We start from the raw sequence: 23,488 nt of genomic DNA, 5'->3' as shown, positions 1-23,488 counted from the left end.
AAGGTCAGACTCTCTTCTGGACCTGCTGCTTGCCTTGGTAAGGGGAGATTTAAGTGATCCGACTCAGAGGCTTCCTCACTTGAGTCTGGGGATTGAGGTTTGAAGCTCTAACAGGAAGACAGCCTGGGGGCAAGAGCTAGTGTGATATGTCGCTGTTTAGGTAAGTATTTTCATTGTCTAAACACAAGAGATTGTTGGCCATGCGTGTCTTCCAATTTACGTGCCTTTTCTGGTAATGAGGAGGATATGTACATATCTCCTATAGATGTCTGAGGACAAAGACATTTTTTCTTTTGAAGAATATAACTTCTGTCTGGGTTAGTACAGAATCTATCATTTAATATTAATCTTGTTAATTTCCCCATAATAGAACCATGAATGAATTTTATTTGAATACAGTTTGTTCATAACCACTCCAGACTTCATATTTGAGGTATGATTACAATTAGAATGTGACAAAACAATTTTGTAAATGTATGGTGTTAGTTTTTGAAATAGCATTCTATGGCTGATCATTTGAAGGGTCTAAAACATAAAAGGGCATACATTTGGTTAGGATGAGAAAATAGAGTAAGCTGAACAGGGTAATGAAGAACATGCTTATTTTATCATTTTGTTAAACACTTTTCATTCTCCATTGAACTATAAAAACGAAAATATTATTTGCCTTCATATTATAGGTTTAGACTAGCCCTGAGGTAATTAACAAAAATAAATCTCAGTATTTTCACATTTTTCAGAATTGATTGGCCAGTAGAAATCTTTAGGGATTTTATCCTTCACCTGAAGGGTCTGTAATAATTAGTTATTCAGTTTTTCTAGCTATTATGCCTTTTTATTTCTGGTTAAAAGGAAAACTTGAACAATTATGCCACTCTTTTGCATGTTTGATTAGAAATTTGTTAAAATTCCAGTGTGACCATGGCAACAAAATGTTGAATACAAAATTACTTTACTATACATGGAAATAGCTCCACAATGATTTCTCTTTAAGCTGGATATCCTGTGAGGTTAAAGAATCCAAGATTGTTTATTATCATTACTAATTACTTAAGCACTGAAAGTCTCTGAAGTGTTTGTACATAAATTCGTAAAGGAAGACACAATCCTTGCGTTAGACAACTTACCATCTAAGGTTGGACTACTGTGCCTGTGTGGAGCTCTGTTTAAGGCATTGGGGCTGTGCAAAGGCTCTGCAGTCCATTGTCATGTGAAAAGTTACAAGATCAGAGCCTATATGGAAGTATACCATGATTTAGCTAAATTCCCATATAATAATTTGAGATATTGGTATCTAAACAATCATCCAATAAATGTTGTTGTTAAATGGAAATTGTTTTACAGATGTTAAGGACTGGAAAGTTGAGTGTGTATTGTTAAAAAAGCATAGGAAAGTATAACTCTTTGTTATTATATTTCTAATTCTGCATTTAAAATTTTGGTTCTTGATCTACCTTATTGGCTAATGCATATCTCATACAGTATACTTAGAAAAGGTCTTAGGTTTTTTTTGGCTCCTAATTCCACTTTTGCTACTGTTTTTCCAAAGAGAGTCTCTGAAGAGGTGGCATATGTGTGTCATTCCACTACTGAATTACTATTACTTCTGTTTCTTTCATAGTGCTCACATATTTCCCTAACAAAATCTTTCAGATATTTTGCTTATAAACTGTGCCACTGTCAGCTGCCAAATCTGTGGGGAAAAATAGTGTTAGAGGTATTTGCACCAGAAGTACTTAAGATAGAAATGCTACAAAATCTTGCACTACTTTACAAACTTTTCTACATTTCTAGTATTTCTTACTAAACTGAAAATGCCAGTAGCTGCATGGTTAAAGTACAAGAATTGAATATCCTTGGTATGGCTTTCAACAGTGAGGTAATTACCGTATATACACGTTCATAAGCCGAATATTTTTGGTAAAAAAGTGATACATCAAAGAGCGGGGGTGGGCTTATAAACAGGTCTATACCAAAATTTGATGATTTTAAACTCTATGAAATCATTGAATTGAATATCTAATACATTGTCATTTTGTTTACCTGGAGCGTTCATAGGCACGGAGCCCCTCAGCTCCCTGTGGCCGCGGTTCGCCGTTCCCAGCCAGTGGGAGCCAAAGTTTGCCAACCCCCGAGATATAGGGTTGGCTTATGAAAGGGTCATATAGTTTTTACTGTTTTTACCTATCCATCTTGGGGGGTCGGCTTATAAATGAATGGGCTAATGAACGAGTATATAAGTTAATTAGGCTGTAGTTACTGTCTCATTAAATGAAGAATGTTTTCACCTTGTTTTGCAGTTTGTGTTTGATGTGAAGACTTTACATTCCATTAGTTTTCTTGATGAGGAGTGTCTTTGAAAATAACTGATATTTTAAATCAAAATGTTATTTTATAAAATAAGAGTCTGCAGGAAGACTAATTTAACCCAGATTTTATTGTCCTTGGTCATATGCCTTGAAAAAATTAGGAATTTTGATCTTCATAGATAAATGTGAAGCTCTTTAGTTTCCTTTTTTATTGTTAAAAACAATTTCTTGCAAGTAACTCTTCCTTGTAAAATGTGGGATTTTATTAACTGTGCAAGAATAATAGTTTTAATATTATTGAAGTTGTGAATCATAGAATATCAGGGTTGGAAGGGACCTCAGGAGGTCATCTAGTCCAACCCCCTGCTTAAAGCAGGACCAATCCCCACAATCATGTGGTCTGTCTTACCAGTGTGTATTGTTGTATCGAGCGATGGTGCTGTTAAACTTCTGAGGCTGAGCTAATGAGGAAAACGTTATCTTGAAGGTACAGCAGGGCAGAACTGGAAATATGGAGAAGGAGGTGGCAGTGCAATTGACCAAAGCTGAGTTTACGTCTCCTCCCCCACTGTTCAAATCAGGAATCCCGACAAACAGGTCAGTTGGACAGTCGTAATTTTATAACTTGTCATAAAGAGTTTTCTTTTTAAAGGTTTTGATCTGTTGTAGAAATAAAAAAATGTGACTTGTTAAAAATATGCAAGGAAGCATGATCTTACTCAGTTTCAGTTTGTAACCAGCTCTCAGTGAAGCGTTTCTCTTTGTGCATGCAATGCGACTCCTGTGATGTTCCTAAAAGAAGTGGTAGCATGACAGACCAGGAAAAAATGATAGGACCAAACAGGACAACAATGAAAATCCCAGTGTTGGTATCTCATATGGTATTTTCTATGTAGTTAATTTGGCTGCCAAAGAGTAGAATAGCCACCAGAATGTCTCCTGTTAACACTGCACTACTGGCACGAACACACACATTTTTTCAAAATAAACAAAATTCAGAGTTGGAAAGCTAGAATAAAAACAACTCCGGGCTCCTGGGATCTAGTCCCCGCCCTACAAGGTATCTCTTGCTTTCTTGCACTTGGTTGACACTTAGCATACTTTTCTTAAAAGTGGAGGAAATAACTTCATTACTGTAGTATTGTTCCAACCTCCCTGGCTTTAATATGTACTGCTTGTGTCCTCCCTTCAACTCTAAGCTTTACTGTGTTTGTGATTGTGAACTTGGCTGTCTTTGGAGTTCATGACTCTACTTTGTTCTAGTTATCAAATGGTCCTGAAGAGCAATTCTGCTGGCAACTCAAAAAACCTGAAGGCATTTTATCATAGTATCGTAGACGTTACAGATGATGGCAGTGGAAATGTATTGAGTCATCCAGTCCCACTCTTCCCCAATTCAAGGTTTTTTGCTATTCATTTTTTAGTACTATGTCAGGAGTAATTTTAAATATCCCAAAGAAGGGGGCTTCTATCACGTTTTTGAAAGGCTGTTTAACACACAAATACATCTCTCTGTAAAGAAATCCTTGCTTGATATTCAGCCAAAATGTTCCCCGCCTGTTGCTCTGAGTTATACTCCATTGTACTAAACTAAATAGTTCTTCTCTGTGCTTGGGGCTTACACTGTTCAGATGTTGGTAGGTTATTTTCAAGTCCCTCCACCAACCTTTATTTATCCAAGAAACCGTATAACTTTTAAACTTCCCTCATTTATATATCCTTTCAACCCCCCTGACAATTTTTATTTCTCTTATCTGAATTACCTGTAGTTTGTCTCTATTGGTAATGAGATTCCCAGGCTGAACACAGTATTCCAGGTGTGATTGCTTTAGAACTGTGCAGAGTACCATTGTTGTTCCATGATATGATGCCTTGTGTAACACAGCCCATTTTTACATTGGTATTTTAAATACTTTAGATAGTGTTAATGAACTACTATGAAATTAGATTTTTAAATATATTAGCTTAAAATATGTGGAAAACGTTGGTAGTGTAGACATGGATTGCATATTCTGTAGATGTATATTATAGGAGTGTGCAGTTTTAGTTTAAGCACTGTGTGTGTGTGTATTGAAATTGAATGTTATTTTGTAAGGAAAATCCCTTTGACATACTGCAGATGGAATTCAAATTTCATGCCATGCCTCTTCCCTTTCCCAGTGTTCCCCTGCCTACTTTCATTTCCCCTCACATCCCTTATCTTTGAGTCTCAGCTTGCAGCTACCATATTCTGATTTTCCAGTGGTACTAAAGTCAGTAAACATTGTTATTAATTAGAGGAGTTATTCTTGAGCAATTGGAGGTGCACTCCTTTTCTTAAAGAGCCAGGTTTACTCCCCAACTTTTGATATCTTTGGGAGTAGAGATTAGAAATCTAACCTGGTTCTCTTGTATGGGAACAGAGAGCACAAATCAGCATGCCAGCATTTATATTTCTATCTGTTTCTTCCCCATCAGTACACATTTAGAATAGGTGTGTATATTGTGTGTCTGTATTATATATAAACTTTGCTTAAATCATTGTAATTGCATGTCCTTATAATGGCAAAGCTGACTTTTTTTAGTATTTGATGTCTGCTATTTTATAATACACCGAGTTATAAGTTGCTATGCCAAAAACAATGTTTCTTATAAATGGTCAGATGAGACTTTGAAAGAAAAATATTTGTAAGTTATTATAAACAACTTAGTCTTGGATCATTTGCAATGCATGCTTCTACTTAAAACATTTTTGGTAGAATGCTGTAACAGCAGTACAAAGCTCATCACCACCAGCACCTTCCCTGCACCCTGTTTGTATATGAGGGAAGGTTACTCTGACTTTTTTTATTGCAAATTAGTGGGTTAATGAAAAAACGTGGAAAAACTATTGTAGATGCTTATCCCTTAAAATAAGAGAATTTTAACTAGGTACAGCTTATTTCAGGTGGTAGGATTGCACTGCAATCCCAGTCTGATGTCACTTGTTTAAAAATTCCCAGTGTAGTATGAGGCACTAGCAGTAGTGTTGTTTGTAAATTTGCTAGTAAAGCTTCTTGTCTTACATAAGAACTCCTGCTAGCTTTTAACAGTAGTTGATATGCTGGGTGGAGGGAGTGGAAGAATGACAGTGGAAATGGGAGCAGGGAAGAGAAGAGGAGCTCAAAGAACAGAAAAGATAGAGACAAGAAAAGAAAGACCTAGAAAATTTATCTCACCAGAAACAGCACCTCTTCTCAGTCACAGACAAGCACTGCTTCCAGAAAAGCCAGTTCAGGCATCGGGAAGTGGCAGGAGCGATATGGGAGGGACGAATCACCTGAACTAAGGTAAGAAAAACAAAAAATTAGGGCACAATCCTTATTTAACATTTTAATCCCTCCCTCCCCCCTCCGTCTCCCCACTTTTTTTTAATTTTTTTTTTTTTTTTTTTTTTTGGTCATTGGTGGGACATTGTCCCCCTTAGACAGATTTTTGGAAATCTACCTAGTCAGGGCCGCCATGTGGTTTCCTGGATATACTCTTGTGCCTAGATATTGCAGCACATATTTTCCCTTATTTGGGAGTCTGAAAACAGGTGGTGGTCTGACCACATAATATATGTGTGAGAAGCAAAAATTGAAAAGCATTTCATTTTAAAAATATTTTCTCTAGTGTTTGAATTTAGAGCCTGTTAATTGCCCCCATCCAATGGCTTATCAGCTAGAAAACCCTAATACCCAAATAGCTTTTCCTCCAGTATGTAAATCAGTAATAGTGGTCAGCCAGGAGCATGGAAACTGTTGTTCAAATGATACAAATAGAACTATCATTGGCTACTAAAAAGCGAAGAAGCAGTTTTAGCCAGATGGTAATAGGTTTCATTTGAAAAAAAAAAAATCATGAATGTACATCATATGAATACTCCTGTATAATGGAAGACTTCCATTTGATTGAATATCTTTCGTGATAGCTCAGTTTATTTAGAAACTGCAGTATAAATTTAATCATGTACAAGGTTAAAGATTATTGAATAAACAATATGTACTTCTGAAAGAACTAGAACATTATGGAAGTCATCTAATAAATGTCTAAATAATACAGTATTTAGTTAGATTTTTTAGCAGCTTAACAGAGACAGATATAATTACAGGGTGAGTCTTGTTCTGTCACTAGGCTAGGTGTACCTCTGTCCGTTCTTTGGGGTCTCTGTGAGAGCACCACCTAGAGGTGTCAGGCCTTTGGCCATTACAATTTCTGGGGTGGAATTCCACAGTTTGCCCATTGTCACACCAGGATCCCTTGGGTATCAACCGTAACTAATGCGGCAGGTCCTACTGGGGTATGACCCCACAAGGGTTTCTCTTTCGGAGCTTGTGACAACGTATACTTGCAGTGAGACAGAATCAGCTTCTTCAAAACAAAACATGATTTATTTTGCCGAAAGGGTACACAATACTTAGATTAGTAGATATAAAATAAGAGGCTGTACATACATATTCCCTTGCCTAAACTTAATCTCTCTATCCACCGCTCAGGTGGGTCTGGCTTATTTCCCCATCTCTGAGTTGGGAGAACCAGCCTACACTGCTTGTAGCCTTTTCCCTTTGTCTTTGAGTGCATCCTCTTTTCAGCTTATTTTCCCCACCCACTGCTGACAGCATCCAAGACCAGCTCACCTCAAAAACCTCTTCAGTTCTTTTTTAAAATGATCCCGGTCTTTTGATCTCAGTGATAGAAAGCGAAAAGTTCTAGCCTGGATGAAGCCAGCTAGGTAGCTGCCGCTCCCTCATTTGATAGCCCAGCCATTGTGTGCTTAGCTGCTTTGAAGGCGTGTACCTAAAGCTAAATTATATCTGTTATTGTTTTACCTTTCCTGCTCAGATCTGTAGAAGCCCCCTGTAACAAGGCGCACCATGGGCCCCTCTGGTTTTGGACCCTGTTGCCCTCTCCAGTCAGTCAGGAACGCCTCAGCTTGATGCAACACCAGTGTTCTTTATTTACAGTTGTTTTCCCACCACCACTTTCCACCTGTGTATAGGTTTCACAGCCATCTTTGCCAAGTACAGGCCTGGCCAGCAACAGACCAGAAGGCTCCCAACTCCCTCTGTGCTTAGCCTTTTGCTTCCTCTGAACCTTTATAGCCCTGGTTCATGAGGCTGGCAGGTGCTGCCCGTTACCAGGCAGACACAGGGCTATCCAACCAGCCCCAATTCATTCTCCTTGATTGGAGCGGGAGTGGCAGGGGCTGATTAAGTGCTTCTCACTCAGCACCCTGTCACACCCCTTTGCAGCTCTCTGCATTTGGTCAGGCACCAATATAAAATTGAATAGGGAAACTATGATGTTTTACACATCATATTAATAAAAATACCACCTGCTCTATTTACAACAAATATAAAGCAATGAAGGAACCTCTTTGAACATATTGATAGCTAGATTGTGAACAGATTGAACATTTATGAAGTATATTTCAGACTAGCTTAACAGCCAGCACACAGAAGGTTTAGGTCTTTGTAGGCTATTCTGTTCTCACAGGTCAAAGTGGAACATTTATAAAAATGGTATGTTTCCAACCGTCTAGGTATGAACGTGAACAGTGAAGTGCAACATTTCTTGCATCTATATTGTAATTGATACAGCACATTTTTAGTAATATGTAGTGTAACTAACTCTCCATTACTTTTTTGGTAGTATTCTTATGTTGTTTATCCCTTGTCTGCTCTGTTAATTTTATTATTTTATGTTTCTAATGGATATTTTCATGAGGAGAAAAATGACTTGTCACCTAGACAGTCATGTTCTCAGTTCTGCATGGTTCAGAGAAAAAGCACTGTAAGTGCCATAGAACATTGATCTGTGCTTGTTCATAATTAAATAGATAAATACTTCACATTCCCTGAATCAACATTGCACGATTAAAGGGGGAAATATCAACTAGGGTTGAAGTATGTCTGTTCAATAAATGTTGTACAGAATTGAACCTGGATTACTTTGTTACGTTTGTTTGCTTACTTGTGCCCAACAATTAACAGCAAGTAAAACTGTCTCAACAAATCCCTGGTCCTCGTAAGGAGATACAGGGGAACAAAATGTACATATGGAGGTAGGATAAGAAGAAACAAAGAAAAGCATTACTTTTATTAGTTAATGGTTTCTAAAGCACTATGAAGATGAAGAGCAAAATATAAATGTACAGTTGTTACTGAGTAGCCTAGTCAATAATTAGTATCTTTCAGATTTTATTAGTTTATACATTTGGAAAAAGTTGAGTTTGTGTTAAAACACATTTCATTGTTCATAGTCTCATTTCTGGTGAAGGTATGAAGCAGTTTATATCAACTTGGAATTTCTTAACAGAGTTGCATTTGTATTTTTTTTCCTTTTCATTTATAAAACCTAAACAAGTTTAGCCTGCCATATAAGAGAGTACCTTTTTGAACTAGATTTTCTTGGAGAATAAGGATAGTGTAATTTGAATGGTTTATAAATAACCATTCTCTGCTTAGAATGGAACCATTCACTAAAACATTATTCTTTTTCGAGTGACTGTCCATGTGGATAATACTTCTGGTGTGCATGTGCCCCATTTCCACACGACTAGATTCTTTTTGGCACGCAGGGTCCTTTGGGGCAGTGTCTGCACCCTACGTGCCTTTAGGGCATAAAGGGTGGAGCAAGCAAAATTGTCCTTCAATTCCTTCTTACTGCCCATGGCAGCAAGATGGAACCCCTTTAGTGTATACTTACACATGGTCTCGTTAGGCTAGTTAGTAGTAGTTAGTTTAGTTTTATTTATGCCCATTGGCAAAAAAACAAAAGCAAACCCTTTTATGGTAGATTAGGACATATCCCCAGTACTGGAACTCAAGACACTATGACTGAATTAAAGTCACTAGGATTTAAAATTTGTCCGTCTTGTGAGGTTGCTCTCCTTCTCAGTGATGGGCACGCTCTAGGTGCCTCTTGTGCCTTGGCGAGGGGCGTGTCTCTGACACAGAAAGCAAGCAAGGCCTGCGTCAGGCTCTTTCTGCTGGAGTGCTCAGTGAAGTGCCTCTTCAAAGTATGAGGAAAAAGAACCTTTGAAGCCTGAACTTTCAGCTAGTGCTCCTGTGAGCACTGGCTGTGCTGTGAGCTCCTGGGCTCATTTTTTCGTTGAAGAGTTTTAACTCTTTGACTACTGAGTATTGAAGAGCAGTCAAGACCTCCTTTACCCAGTCATCAGAAAGGGATAGGAAGGAACATCACTGCAAGGACGAGTGTAGGCATAGGTCATCTTCTCTGGTGCTTCGTAAAATGAGGCAGAAGGCCCATCATGCCTCTGTATTGGCTCTTGCTCTTCAGTGGAAAGGGAGTTCACAGGCTAGATCTAAGTATGATGGATCAAAGTATGTTGGCTGGTCACTAAGATATCTGTGGTACCATCTGAAACCAAGGTTCATACTCCCCCCTAGTACTATTGACTTGGTACCAATGTCAGCACAGCACACTTGGTACTGATAACCTTGGTGCCCATAACTCTGATGTTGACCTCCATGGTGCAGATGTTTCTAGCCCAGGTTCTCAGTACCAAGTGATCTCACGATGACCACATAACTGGAGTCACCCTTGCTGGACTCATCAGTGGCTAGAGGTGCATCTGCCTTGATACCGTCTACAAATACCACCACAATACTGATGAGCTCTCCTGTTCAGATTGTGGATAGGATTTGGGTATGCCCTATGACACTAGACAGAGTAGCTCCCTCTTTGGAAGAAATATATTCTTCTGGGCTTGTAACAGAGGGCGCCTAGAGCGCAAGCATGGCCCCAACAGACATTACTCGCCAAAAATAATCCAATCTTGCGTGCATGGGGAATATGCTCACCAGGAGTGAAATCCATGTAGATAACATATCTCAAAGAATCCAAGTTACTATAAGGTAAGTAACTTAGGAGAGAACTCTTCACTGTTTTTTGTTTTTCAGGAAGTAGACAACAAAATACAAAGTACATTTTAAAAAGGAAGGATTTTGAACTGTTCAATTTGTATTAAAGCATTCTGTCAAGTAACACTTCTTGCAGCTTCCAATGTATTAGTTACGTGTGTACCTCACTCCTACAGAAAACAGATAAAGTTCACTGAATGGAGAAGGGGAGAAGAAAGTTAACAATCTGAGATAAGGAAAACAAGGTCCATGAGCCTTCATATCCCTCTTTCAGTATCTAGAAATCTACACTATGTTGTTTTGGACAGTGGTTGTATGTGTAAAGTAGGTGATCTGGAGATCCACTCTCTGGTTCATTTATTTTTGTCAGAATGCTATCCCAGAACCACCCTGTGCATGGACGTTCCTAGAATGTGGTGATAAATGCCAGCTCTCGCTTTGCCAGATATTCAACGTCAGCTGCTGTCTCGTGGACCTGTTGTGTGCTTTCACTTGGGGGTCTTGTGTAACATGTAAAGATTGTAATTGCGTGAATTTCAGCATAGTCTCTGGATGGAGACTGACTTCTAACTGGGCCAATCTGCTTCCAAACTCTGCCTCCCAAATTTGCTTTTAGCATGTAGGTGACTTAATTGTAAAATCTAGGAGCATGCTTTAAGTAGTCAAAACCTGTTTAACTCTGATTTTTTTTAGCTGATTATCCAGTTTTTCAATCTTTAGATGCAAGGGTTGGTAATCCAAGACCTTTCATCAGATTGTGTTTTAATTGTAAATACTGGTAGATATTACTCTCCCTCTCCCCTCCACCTCCTTTCTTCCTTATATGCACATGTACACACAACACAAATAGACCTCTGTTTTTGTCTAAGCACTATATATTCACTATGGTTTATATTCACATAGCATTCAGCAGTTGTATTTTGCTCTTCACCTCCTTTTAGAAATTGAGTGTGAAACACTGGTGTGATATATTGTTTGGTTTTTTGGCTTAGAAAATCAGCGAATAACTTCTGTGTGTGAGGTGTAGTTTCTGTGTTGCCTGCATTTTCAGACCTGAATAGCTAGGTCCTCCATTCTCTTCACCCGACGTCAACCCACTTGTTCCCAAAATGTTTCAGTCTCCTGTACTGTATTGACTAATGTCACTAAAAACTTTCATATTCTGTTGATACGTTTTATGATATAGTCTGGCAGCTTTATGACATAATCTTGCAATTTACTGTATGTAAGTAATAATTGATTTTCACCTGTGGTGGTATGTTCTCTTCCATTTGATTTAATGAATTTGTGTAAGACTGATAAAGCTTAGCTTTTGGTAGATGAATGTCTGCTTTCCTCATGGAAGCATATAGTTTCTTCAGTTTCAATCTATGCTTTTTCTGCCCTCTAAAACTAAAAAAAAAACAAAAAAACTTTTAGTTCCAAAATTTAATTTTCCAGCTGGTTAGTAGTAGTTTGAGGACAAAGTAGTTGTGAATTGTGAAGCTGAGTAGACCTAAAGAGACTTCTATAAGAGACGGTCTGTAAGTAGCTATGTGGGGAGCAGAAATTTGATGGTAGAGGGCTCTTCAATCTGGCAGACAAAGGTATCTAGCAGACAAAGTGTCTGGAAGTTGAAACTTGACAAATTCATGCTTGAAATAAGATGCACGTCTCTAACAATGAGGGCAGTTAGTTGTTGGAACAACTTATTAAGGGTTGTGGTGGATTCTCCATCACTGGCAATTTTAAAATCAAAACTGGATGTTTTTCTAAGAGAGATGCTGTAGTGCAAACAGGAATTAATTAAAGTAAGTTCTGTGGCCTGTTATGCAGAAGGGCAGAGTCAATGATCACAGTGCTCCCTTCAGGCCTTAGAATCCATGACTCTCTCTCCAAAAGTCCTCTGTCTAATAGTGTTGATTTTTGAATTATACCTGTTTTTCTCTCAGTATGTTCCAAAGCTTTGTTTAATGTCACTCTTAAATCATTCGTGCTTTTTGTGACCCATATAAATTGCTAGTCCTTAAAAACAGAAGGATGGCAGAATGTAAAAGGTAGCAGAATTTCCATTTGAACCCAAGGGACTTTACATCCTGATATTATTCTAAGTACTGCAGTGTTCTGTTACATGTCTGGTTTACTAGTAGGTGGGTCTTTAACTAGTAATAGAGAATTGTCTGTATATAGTAAAGACTTGCATTCGGTCTCTATGATTTGATACCTTGTGACACACTTTCTTTCCTTATTGCTGTCATTAAAGAGTCTAATACCAAAGAGAATAAACCAGAGAAAAGAGGCAGCCTCGTCTGCTCCCTGTTTCCAGTTCACAGAATACATGCAAAAAAATTAGGTTGGAGTAAAATAAGCGCAACATATTGAAAGACAAAATGTTAAAATTCTCAAGCTGTTTCACAGCTGTATCACTTCGTAAAGGGAAAGAGAGAGACTAGGACACTTGCCACAGTGTGGGTGAGAAGAAAAATGGGAACACGGACCCTTCGGACTCTTGCTTCTAAAATGAAAAATGTCTCAACATTTCTAAGGGACTACAGTTGCTATATTCTGTTTAGTCTGTGTTTGCCTCTTTTAAATGTACTTTTAGAAGACCTTGTCTTTCTCCTACCTCAGAACTAGTATCCTTTAGTTTTAGAGGTCCTCTCCAAAATGCAGACCTTTGGGAATTATTTGCAGCCCAATGAAGATGAGTAGTCCAGGTTTTGTGAAGGGCTAAACCTCTCTCCTACGTTATCAGAGCAGTATATCTTGTGAGAACATTTTAAAACGTCTCGGATTTGAAAGCATGTAGTGAAACACACCTGAGGAAAGAGTACAGGGGTAGGGGAGTATTAAGTATGATGCTGAAAGTAGATTAGTTAACTTCATGAGACAGTGAAGAAAATTCTGTTTGCTGGCATAACTTGCATGTTTTATTAATAATTTACACTTATAGGGTGAGTTTCCTATGAGGATCTCAAAGAGCATTATAAACACTGCATCTCTCAAAGCATTGTTAAGTTGTTAGAGGATATATGTAGGACATTTAAACTGTGCTTGAAGTATGGCCACCTCTGTGGTGACATGTGGAAACTGTTTACTGGCACAGAGAAATAGTATATGACAGCTGAGAACTGGAAGGGACTGGACTAGCCAAGTGAAAATTTCAGGAGGAATTAGGTAGCCAGGGTACAGTTATTGGAGCTAGAATTTGCTTTGGGTACCAAGATTTATACCCTCTGCTCTAACACAAATGCCACAGATTCTTTAACAACCATGTCTCTTTTTTCTGTTATGTTGTGTTAAAAAAAAATCTTAAACTAATGGTTTTTCAGACAAAGCTACTGTATGTGACCTTTGTGTTGATATTTAAGGTACTTGGAAAGTTTGTCAATCAGTGGAATTCTGAAATGTATTGTCCCATCTCTGTCTCAAATCTCTGTGATTGTGATTCATTCCTCTATGACAAGAAGGATGATGGTTGTGGTGGTGAGAGATCTTCAGTAATATAAAGTGACAAAAAATGCAGAAAATCTCAAGGATCTGTGAGTGGATGTAGAGTAGAACTTTGGTTAAGACCCTCTGGTGGTTCGTGAGTAAAGCTCCGTGTTTGTCACAAAGCTCACAGATTATGTGCCTTTCCGTGACTTATGCAGCGGCCCAGGCCACTGGCCCGGGAGCTGCCTGAGCAGCTCGGCCAGCCCCTGGGCCAGTCGCACCGGCTGATGCTGGAGCAGTCTCAGGCCCCCACCCCCGAGCAGCAGGAGTTTGGGTGTGGGAGGGCTCAGGCCTGGGGATAGAGGGGGGGCTCCCCGGAAGGGTGACAGGAACTCAGCTCCTAGCTCCATGTGCTGCCGCTGCCAGCAGGAACCACCCACACAGCTCCCATTAGCCGTGGTTTCCAGCCAATGGGAGCTGCAGAACCAGGGCTTGGGGCGGAGTGGAGGCAGCAGGTGGAGCTAGGAGCTGTTGGTCACCGCTTCCCAGGAGCCAGGAAGGGAACCTACCCCAGCCCTGCCAACCCCCTCCCCCAGCACTCGTGGCACCCCCTGGGCTGCAACCCCCTTGAGCACCCGCAGTGCAACCATACACAACCCCCTGCCACCCTTTGAGTGTACACAGTGCCCCCAGGGCCACCGCCCTCCTCCGAGCTGCCCCCACCAAGTTTTAGTTAGGGGTATATAGTAAAATTGATGGACAGGTCATGGGCTGTGAATTTTTGTTTATTGCTCATGACCTGTCCATGACTTTTACTAAAAATACTTGTGACTAAAACGTAGCCTTATTCATGAGGTGGTGACCACTAGGTTGCACCTCTCAGATTGAAGTGGGTGGAAACAGCAAAATCCCTTGGACACTAGGCCCAGCAGGAACAAATGAAGTTGATGGTAGTAGAAACTCTGCTCCCTTCTACTACTCTTTCTACTGAAGCTGCCATTCCACTCCACACCTCTGCTTTCATTTCAGCTCTGGGGGCAGCACCACTTCAAGAAATTGTGTAACTGGTTCCACAGCTGCTTAACGGTGCTGTTGGACCTGACTGTTGTGGAGGCAGGAAAGGGAGAAGTACTTACACCAGTCCCCCCACCTACCTGCACTCAAAACCATTTATGGGTTTATGCTCTGAATCAGTCCTTAGAATCATAAGTATTTGATATTTGGGCAATAAATTACGGATGGATTTTGGATCCTGGGTGAAGAAAGGTTGAGAAACACTGGGGGTCCCTGCCAAAAACAAAAATGAAAATAAAGTCTGGCGAGAGGCTTGAGTTGAACTTTTATTCTACTATTAATTTCTTTGTTAATGAAGGCAAACCCAGGAAGGAGTTAAGTGTTTGCCTGTACTTTGTTTTTAGAGCAGGTAGGGAAAGGCAGCTCCTTGCATATTTCACTTCTACATTTTGGGAAACTGAGGTACCAAAGGATAAGTGGCTTGGTCTAAGTGGCTTCTGAGTTTCAGGCAGACTTATCAACCCAAGAACAGAATCCAGGTCTCTTGGCTTCTAGTACCCTGTTCCATTTGACGTTACCCACTAACTGGTATGTTGCTATGTCTAGGTGTTGCAAAACCCCGAGGAGAATGAGTGATTTCATGCAATATGTGCTGCAATATCTACAGTATGCACAGTAGGGCTGGCTAACCGTTTTTATCAGTGCCTTATTATATACCTAGTCATTCTCTCCATCTTCCATGGACCATTACAGGCATAGTTTCTGCAGTCTCAGGTCTAAATTTCCTGTGTTTTGATAGTTTCCTGTAACACTTTTTTTAATGGCATTTGCTAATTTTTATAGAATTTCTCTGAGGATACTCTTTTCTTGTTACATGTTACCAGTACTCTTTAATTGCAATATTGCTGATCGTTTTCTTTTAACATAGGCAGAAAAACATGGCTGTTTACTGAAGGGAGGTGGGAGTAGAATGTGGAAACATTCATCCTTTATTCTTGAGAAGGCTGTACTGCTCCTTTCCTTAATTCTAAAGAAACAAGAAAGCTGAGGTTGTAAGATTCAATAAATGAAACATGTTTTTAGCATCTAGCATTCTGCAGAAACCTTATGCGACTTGTAAATAGCTTTTGTACAGAGGAAGGAGCTTACGGACTTTAATTGATTCATATATTATTTGCCTTGGCTGTTTAATTTGCTTGTTCTAAGCTTTGTAAAAGTCCTTTAGTACTTTTTGGTTATTCCATTCTGTCCTGTGTTGCAGGAGATTGTCTGGTACAATAGATGTGATTGGACAGACCATCACTATCAGCAGAGTGGAAGGAAGGCGGCGAGCCAATGAAAATAGCAACATACAGGTTTCGTATTTCAGATTTTCACAAGTTCTGTCACTGACCAAAGAGGGGCTTTTTTTTCTTTCACCTTATCATCTGAATAAATAATTCTAAACTTCATGGATGAATGATAATATGAACAACCAAGGAAAAGGAACAAATATCATTTAAAATTAATGTGTTGAATTTAACTCCAAGAAACTTTTTTCTCTGTGAAATCCAAATTGATGTAGTTCAAAAGAAAACATTGTAATGTATTTTCTAGTAAAAAGCAGCAGTGGTCCAACTTCTTTGCTGACTTACACTCCAGGCTGCTACGTTGACTTAATCGGGCCTGTACGGGGGTGGTGGTGTATGTATGCGTGTGTGTCTGGAAACACACACACATATTATAAATATAAATGTCAATTTTATGGCATGTTATATTGAATGTTATATTGAAAGTAGTCATCTGCCAAGCATGCCTGCCCCCCAAATGACACTGATGTTAAAAAGAAGTGAGGAGAGTTTTCTTAATATGCAATTTAAGAAATAAAAATCTGATTTAAGGCATAAATGGCTTGTAATGAAGGGAGACATTTAAATAAATTTTTGTGTCACTGTTCCACTAACTCTCACTATGTAATAAGAAATGTTAGTGTTTGTGGTCCCTGATTAAATTAAATTGATTTTTGAAAGTAATCAGGGTTTTTAGTCTAGTTTTTCCCTCATGGCATCACTATATGGCAGAATTAAGGTTTTTGGGTGCTCTAGCTGTATTCCTATGCTTTCACATGTTTAGGTTATTTTAAAAGAAATCCTAACTCTGAATGTAATAATTACAATTTTCTTGTAATGTTTTTTACTCTTAAATTACTGACATGTAGCCTCAACCCTAACTCCAGCTTCATGTAGTTTTTTTTTTAATCTAGGAATTCAAAATGTTCCTGTTTTGTTTTTAATATTTAGTTTGGTTCATAGAAAGGTGGTTGGGTGTGGGGTTTTTTTTTGCAAGTGTATATTCCTTACATAGATATTTAAGAAGGTATTTTGTATGCATGTATGTTCCTTCCCTGGAAAGAACTAGAAAGGTTGGAAAATATAATTTTCTTCTCTGTCTCTACATAACCATTGTAACTGTAGGTTTCATGTCTTACAGGTTCTTTCAGAAAGATCCAGTGCTGATGTAGACAGTTTTACCAAGCCACCTCCATTTTTCCCTCCAGGAGCTCCACCTACCCACCTTCCACCCCCTCCTTTCCTCCCACCCCCTCCAACTGTCAGTACTGCTCCTCCTCTGATTCCCCCACCAGGTAAATACAGTATGAATGATTGTTTCAATCATTTTATAGAATGATTGAAACAAGAATGTGATATTTGAAATTATTTTTTTTTAAATGTGTTAGATCCTAAATTACTTGTATTTGAAATCCTAAGAGAGATTTTTCGGAACATTCCTGCTCCCTCTCTTCCCCCATTCAGAATTAAACTGGGAAGGCTGAGACTGAAATCTGGTTTTACATCCTCAGTACTTATAAAAGACAGACCTGGATACTATAGAAATAGCTAAAACAGGGAGATTATCAAATTTTGAGTTTTCCATCCTTGAAAGTGCCCTTTTAAGTCAGATGCTTTTATGATTAATATTTTGCTATTGTTAATATTGCAGAGGTATGTTTTAAAGAGGAGCTGTGGATGGCAAAAGGACTGGAGGGGATAATACTAAAAGTGCAGTGGGGCCAGGTCAGGAAGTTCTTGAGCAGAGGAGCAGCTGAGTGGGAGCTCATTAAGATTGGAAAGGTATACTACTCATGGGGAGAGAGCCTGATTCATCGTGGAGCCAGAGAAGCACACACATTTTTTAATTAGCCTCCCCATTGCTCTTTACCGTCTCCACTGCCGAGCAGTTTCCCTTCCCTTCCATGGCCTTGCGGAGATCCCACACAGCCACTCCTTTGCTTAATAGTTTTCCCTGCCGTCTGGTGCTCTTCTAGAATCCTCCCTTCTAATCTTCTCCACACATGAACTGGATGGGGATACCTGCTGTAGAGGTAGCACCCTTCCTTTCTGCAGTAGTTTTTGGCTTTTTCATGGTCTGGTTCCCTCTCTTGGAAGAGGATGCCAGTGCCGCTGCTGCTGGTGACCTTTAGGATTGTAAGCTCCCTATGCCTGGAAAACAAAGTCCTTCTCAATGGCCTGCATCTAGGAAATGGTGCAACCTAGGGGAGATAGAGGAGAAAAAGTTAAAAATAAAGTCATTCCCCTGCCACTTTCCGTGTGTATGTGTGTGTGAAATTATAGGTAAAAATAAAATGTAGAAATATTAATTTGATGAGAGAATGCTACTGCTCTGGAGCTTTTGTAGAAGTAATGTTTTTTTTTTTAAAAAACAGAGCTAATCAAACTTTCAACTTTAAAGTGACCTTTTCATTAAATAATATGTACAACTCATTGGAAGGAGTTTGAAAATAATTATCTTCTTTATAATGGTGGAAAGAATCAGAGTTGCATACTATAAAAGTTAGGCTGATCTCCCTTTTTTCCCAGCTTAGTGAGATGTTACTGGTACGTAGGTGTACTGTAATGTTTTTATAACGCCTTTCACATGTCGAGAATAGGCATTTAATGAAATATGCACACGTGTTGCAGATCTGTCAAGCAGGTTTGGCTTTAGTCTTACGTTTTACAGACAGGTTTATAACATGCACTTGTTCAAAAAGTCTCCTTCAACATCCTTCCGTGCTTCGAGTAATTTGAAAATAACCATTAAGAGCTGTGGCTTTGGCTCCTCCAGTCCCGTGCTTTAATTGTGCTGGTGCCAGCTCTTTATCTTCAAAGCTTTTACTAAAATAGAATCTGCCATCCCTCCTAGGTTCAGTGGGGAAAAAATCTACTGTTGTTACCTCATATTAACTGGGACTACTTGCCAGGAAATTTAAGTACTCCAAATATAAAACATCCTCCAGAAGCTCCTTTGAAAAAGGATCCTGCTTTGAAGTTCTGTCTCTTGTACTGTATTCACTTATTCTCTTGTGACGCAAATGCCTTTTCAGGAAAAAGTACTCGTATTGTTTGGAAAGCTGAACCTGGAAACCAATGAAATACTCCTAGAAAAGTCACTCTAATTGGCTGTGGTAAAAGGTGTGGTTTTTTAATTTGGTAGGATAATTGAGATCTGGGAGGAAATATATTTAGGTGCTATTGTGATAGTTTTAAAGCTTATTACCTTTTTATTTTTTAATATTGCATTTTAAAAAGATGCCGTTTATACATTTATGATGTTACAAAAATATTTTTACATTGTTATAGTCTCATTCAAGCATGCCACATAATTTTAAGGGTGTCACGGAATCTTAGTGACAGCACATTGTGGCCCTGCTCCCCTTTAGTGAAAGCTGTAACATTTTGTGAAGATTCATCACACTTGGACTGTGTGGGGTGGTTAAAGGCAGGGTCCCAAAATAAAGTGCTGAAAGTAGATTAGGTCATCTTTTCAGACTAGCCTTCAGGTCAAGTCCAGCATTGCAAGGAATGAATCCATGCTTCAGTGCTATCCTCTCTCAAAAAGAAATCATTGGCTAACCATTTTGTCCTAAAAGTATCTTTTTAAACATTGTGTTTATCAGAGATAAGGGACTAGTGTGTCCCTCATGCTAATTACCTGATTTTCCTGTTATTATGTTACACATTTTTGACACTTATACTATGGAAGGTAAGGTAGGAGATAACTTTCTGTCTAGATCGGGGTTCTCAAACTTCATTGCACAGTGACCCCCTTCTGACAACAAAAATTACTACACGGCCCCTGGAGGGGGGCCTAAACCTGAGCCCTGCCTTTGGTTGGAGGGCCACAGCCTAAGCCCCACTGCCCTGGGCAGCAGGGAGGGCAAAGCTGAAGCCCGAGGGAAGCCCTATAACTCGAGCCCTGACTCCCAGAGCTGAAATCCTCAGGCTGCGGCCCTGGAGCAGGGGGGCCTGGGCTTCAGTTTTGGCCCTGGACCTCAACAAGCTCCATTAAAACAGGGTCGAGACCCGCTTTGGGGTCCCGACCACAGTTTGAGAACTGCTGGTCTAGATCTTTTCACTTGGTGTTTGCTACCTTGAAATAAAGAAGAACTGCTATGCTAACACCAAATAGATTCCAATCCATTATTTAAAGTGACATAACAAATAATCCTTTCCTAGTGTTAAAGGCTTGAGGTTGAAGAATCTGAAATGTGATGATTTAATATAAAGACCTGTTAGTGAGCCTAACTTACTTTTTGTTAACTTTTCCAACTTTGGAAATAAATTTCAGTATTGAGACAATTACTATTAGTAATATTGGTCTCTAGATATAAAAATTAGCACGACTAGGTCTAATTTTGATCTTTGTACACATGTCTCCGTAGAGTACATATCTTAAAATGAAAGTCTTAGTTTTACCTGGGCTCAAGTATAGTGCTTTATATTTATGTATATTTTCTTGAGATTGTACAAATTGTTGAAAGGACTCATTTTGTAGAAGGTGTTGACTGATGATTTTCATAGTTAAATAAAATGTAACATTACCTATAGTGGAGAAAAACTTATTTTATCCTGAAACTTGACAAATTACACTGTTTTAGTACAGTAGGGAAAATTACATGCAAAAAAACAACTTTCATGCAGTGTTAAATTTGAAATGTCAGTCATTTAAGTTGGAATTCTAAAAGTATTGCTTGAGTAACATCTCTAAGATGTTGCATTTTCGGTATATTTAATGGTGTATGTTGATAAAGTGCAACATGTTAACAATTCTCCAAGAAAAGAGGAATAGAAAATACTCTGTATTCAACTTAACTAAGTTAATATTGCCCACTTGCCCATCATGTGAAGTATTTTCTGACTCTCTTGGTGCTTGATCTCTCAACCATCACATTAATGCCAGCTAACTTTTTTTCTATCAGATTTCCTAGATTATTAATAAGGGTAGGTGTAGAAACCCCACAGCCAGAAGGTAGAACAGACAGCACAGTTTATAAGATCTACTAGTTGCATTAGCAGATCTTGACAGCTTTTATCTCTGGAACTAATGGATTTCTGGAATTGCCAGGGTCCTGTAATCCCCTTAGTCCAGATGTCAAGGAGTTGCTTGAGTTCAGAAGTTCTGTTACCTCTAGCTCCAAAGCCACTAGGTTTTTTGATCTTGCCATCTCCTGATTCCCATTTCAGGTGGAAAATTAGTTTTTAAATTTCTTGGTTTTGAACAGCTATATTTTACAAAATAATTTAATTGCCTTAGAAGTAGGGTTGTTTAAATGCATTACATGTCAATTCAGGCATTAAAAAGCAAGCACATCACCAGTTAATATAAGTCTTATCCAGTACTTTATCTCAGCTTGTATATTAAACACCCTGCCATCATGCATAAGTCATTGGGAAATTTGGTAAGACAGTACAGGCTGCAGTGCCAGCAGAATGTGGCTGACACAGCTATATTTCCGTTTCATGCCATAATATGCTCAGACTCCACTGCTCCACAGTATATTCACTTTCAATTCTAGAACAGAACCACTCAAATATATACATCTAGTTTCTGTCGATCTTGCCCAAAGCAAAACCTTAACGCTGACCTCTGCAAGGTGAAGGTTTCTTACCTATAGATGTGTAGTATTTTAGTGAAAGTCATGAGAGAGTCTGAGAATGGACTCCGTGATTGGGTCTGAACTTTGTTTGGTGTGCATATTAAAGTAGTCCTCACAAAGCTGATGAAAGCACCTTTCCAACCACTCTTTCTGAATAATATGAGGGAGAGATTTGAGTCTTGTCAGGCTCCACAGATGCTGGCTTTCCCAGTGGAATCACTGTTGTCCACGTTGACCCTTATGTTGCTGTTAAGTCTGCCATGTGACCTATTTTGGATTGTCATTTGTGCCATTAATGTAAATGCCCTTTTAGAGTACATTGTGGCCCATTAATATTACTTGAGGGGGGGTTATTTTTTCATTTTCATGGCTCTTGTACTTTTACATCCTCAGTGCTAATGCCAGGTGGGGTTTTTGTATTGTTTCACCCATACACAAAGGAGAAGGAAGGGACAAGCTTGCTAGCGATTTTATATAAAAATAAATACTCAAATATATTTGGTTATTTGAATAATTTCTTGGTGCAGTTACTGAAATATGTCTAAATGGAATATGCTTGCTTCAAATTACCCCTGATTTCTTTAGATTTTTATATTTTAAAAATGTCCTTTATGGCGTTCTAGAAGATATACATATCTGGAGTCTTGTGAAAAATAAATTATTAGCAGATGCTTTCATATTGGAGTCGAACGTTTCAAGCTGATATGATTTGATAATTCAAGGAACTTTCTGTAAATATTAACAAATTGTCACCATTCAAACAGAAAATCTTATATTATCTGTAGTTATAATTTTAGACAGGAAATATTGCTTTAAACAAAACCTTAAACATATTATTTTACCTGTGTATAGAACTGAAAAAGATCATTAATACAATCTGCACAGATCCTCTGGCAAAAGTTTTCAAATTTGGATGCCTAAAAGTAAGACACTTAAATCCATATTTAGACATCTAAGCAAAGTATCTTTACTTTGAGGTGTGGTGAGCATCCATAATTCCAATTTAAATCAGTGAAAAGATTTGCATTGAAATGAATTAGTGGGATGTGTGCTCTCATTTAGGTGTTGAACTTTAGGCACCCAAGTTTGAAAATTTTGATCTTAGTACTTTAGCTTCTGATCCTGCAAAAACTTGTCTTTTAAAACTCAGTGGGACTACTCTTGTACATAAAGTTATGCATGTTCATAAGTGTTTGCAGGATTGGGCACTAAGATGCAGGATTGGTCAGTCTTTTCATTGACTTCAGTGGGCTTTGGATCAGAGCCTAAAATAGGTACGTGTACTTGGTGAAGTATTGTGATACATATTCTATTAAACCCAATTGTACCTGAGGCTAGTTTAGAGTTTGAAGGGCATTTATTTTATGTAATTCAGCTTTGCTTCCAAAAGTTCCTTTTCTGACACATTAAAAACCCACTAAACAAAATGACAACACAACAACAAAAAAACAGTTTGGGGAATTTTATATTTGCTTTCTGGTTTTTGAATGTTTTGGGTGTGCTTGGGTCACATTTTCAAGGTAGTATTTGCAACTTTGAAATCTTGAAACTGACTTGGGTTTTTGTTGTATTAATTGAAAACAATTCTCAGGAGCTGAAGTTTTAAATAAAACCTCAAATATCATGAGACGTGAGATAAAATGAAGCGTTGATAACACTGAGACTGCCATGATTCTTACTCTAAGGACAGGGAAATTAGATACTTTTGTTCTTTGTATTGATAACATAACTTGAATTAGTTCTGCTGATAAAGAACACAAGTTATTGCTAAAATTGACTTAGTATGTATCATATATTTTTATGTCTTAGGTATACCAATAACTGTGCCACCACCAGGTAACTTATTTAGATATTTTCTGAAGCATTGTTAAGAAATGTGAAACTTAAATTTGAATGTGCAACATGCAGTTCCCTACATCTGCTTGTTCATAGCAAGATAAAGTTCATAA

General features: G+C 38.5%; 1 protein-coding gene across 11 annotated transcripts in view; it reads left to right on the top strand.

The window, feature by feature from the left end:
- FIP1L1 (factor interacting with PAPOLA and CPSF1) overlaps window positions 1-23,488 on the top strand; it is a 70,505-nt gene that overhangs the window by 20,707 nt on the left and 26,310 nt on the right. For 6 of the 11 annotated variants that reach the window (XM_048848302.2, XM_048848300.2, XM_048848299.2 and 3 more), the window contains 6 exons: window positions 2,797-2,906; window positions 3,573-3,710; window positions 5,510-5,617; window positions 15,885-15,978; window positions 17,093-17,246; window positions 23,349-23,375. In XM_048848302.2, the coding sequence (XP_048704259.1) occupies window positions 2,797-2,906; window positions 3,573-3,710; window positions 5,510-5,617; window positions 15,885-15,978; window positions 17,093-17,246; window positions 23,349-23,375 (631 nt within the window). The remainder of the gene's footprint in view (window positions 1-2,796; window positions 2,907-3,572; window positions 3,711-5,509; window positions 5,618-15,884; window positions 15,979-17,092; window positions 17,247-23,348; window positions 23,376-23,488) is intronic. The other 5 variants (XM_048848313.2, XM_048848310.2, XM_048848312.2 and 2 more) reach the window with 2 other exon arrangements.

The sequence above is a fragment of the Caretta caretta genome, chromosome 4, assembly GCF_965140235.1.
Source record: "Caretta caretta isolate rCarCar2 chromosome 4, rCarCar1.hap1, whole genome shotgun sequence".
Classification (NCBI taxonomy): Eukaryota; Metazoa; Chordata; order Testudines; family Cheloniidae; genus Caretta; species Caretta caretta.
This window is presented reverse-complemented; position numbering and strand designations above follow the sequence as displayed.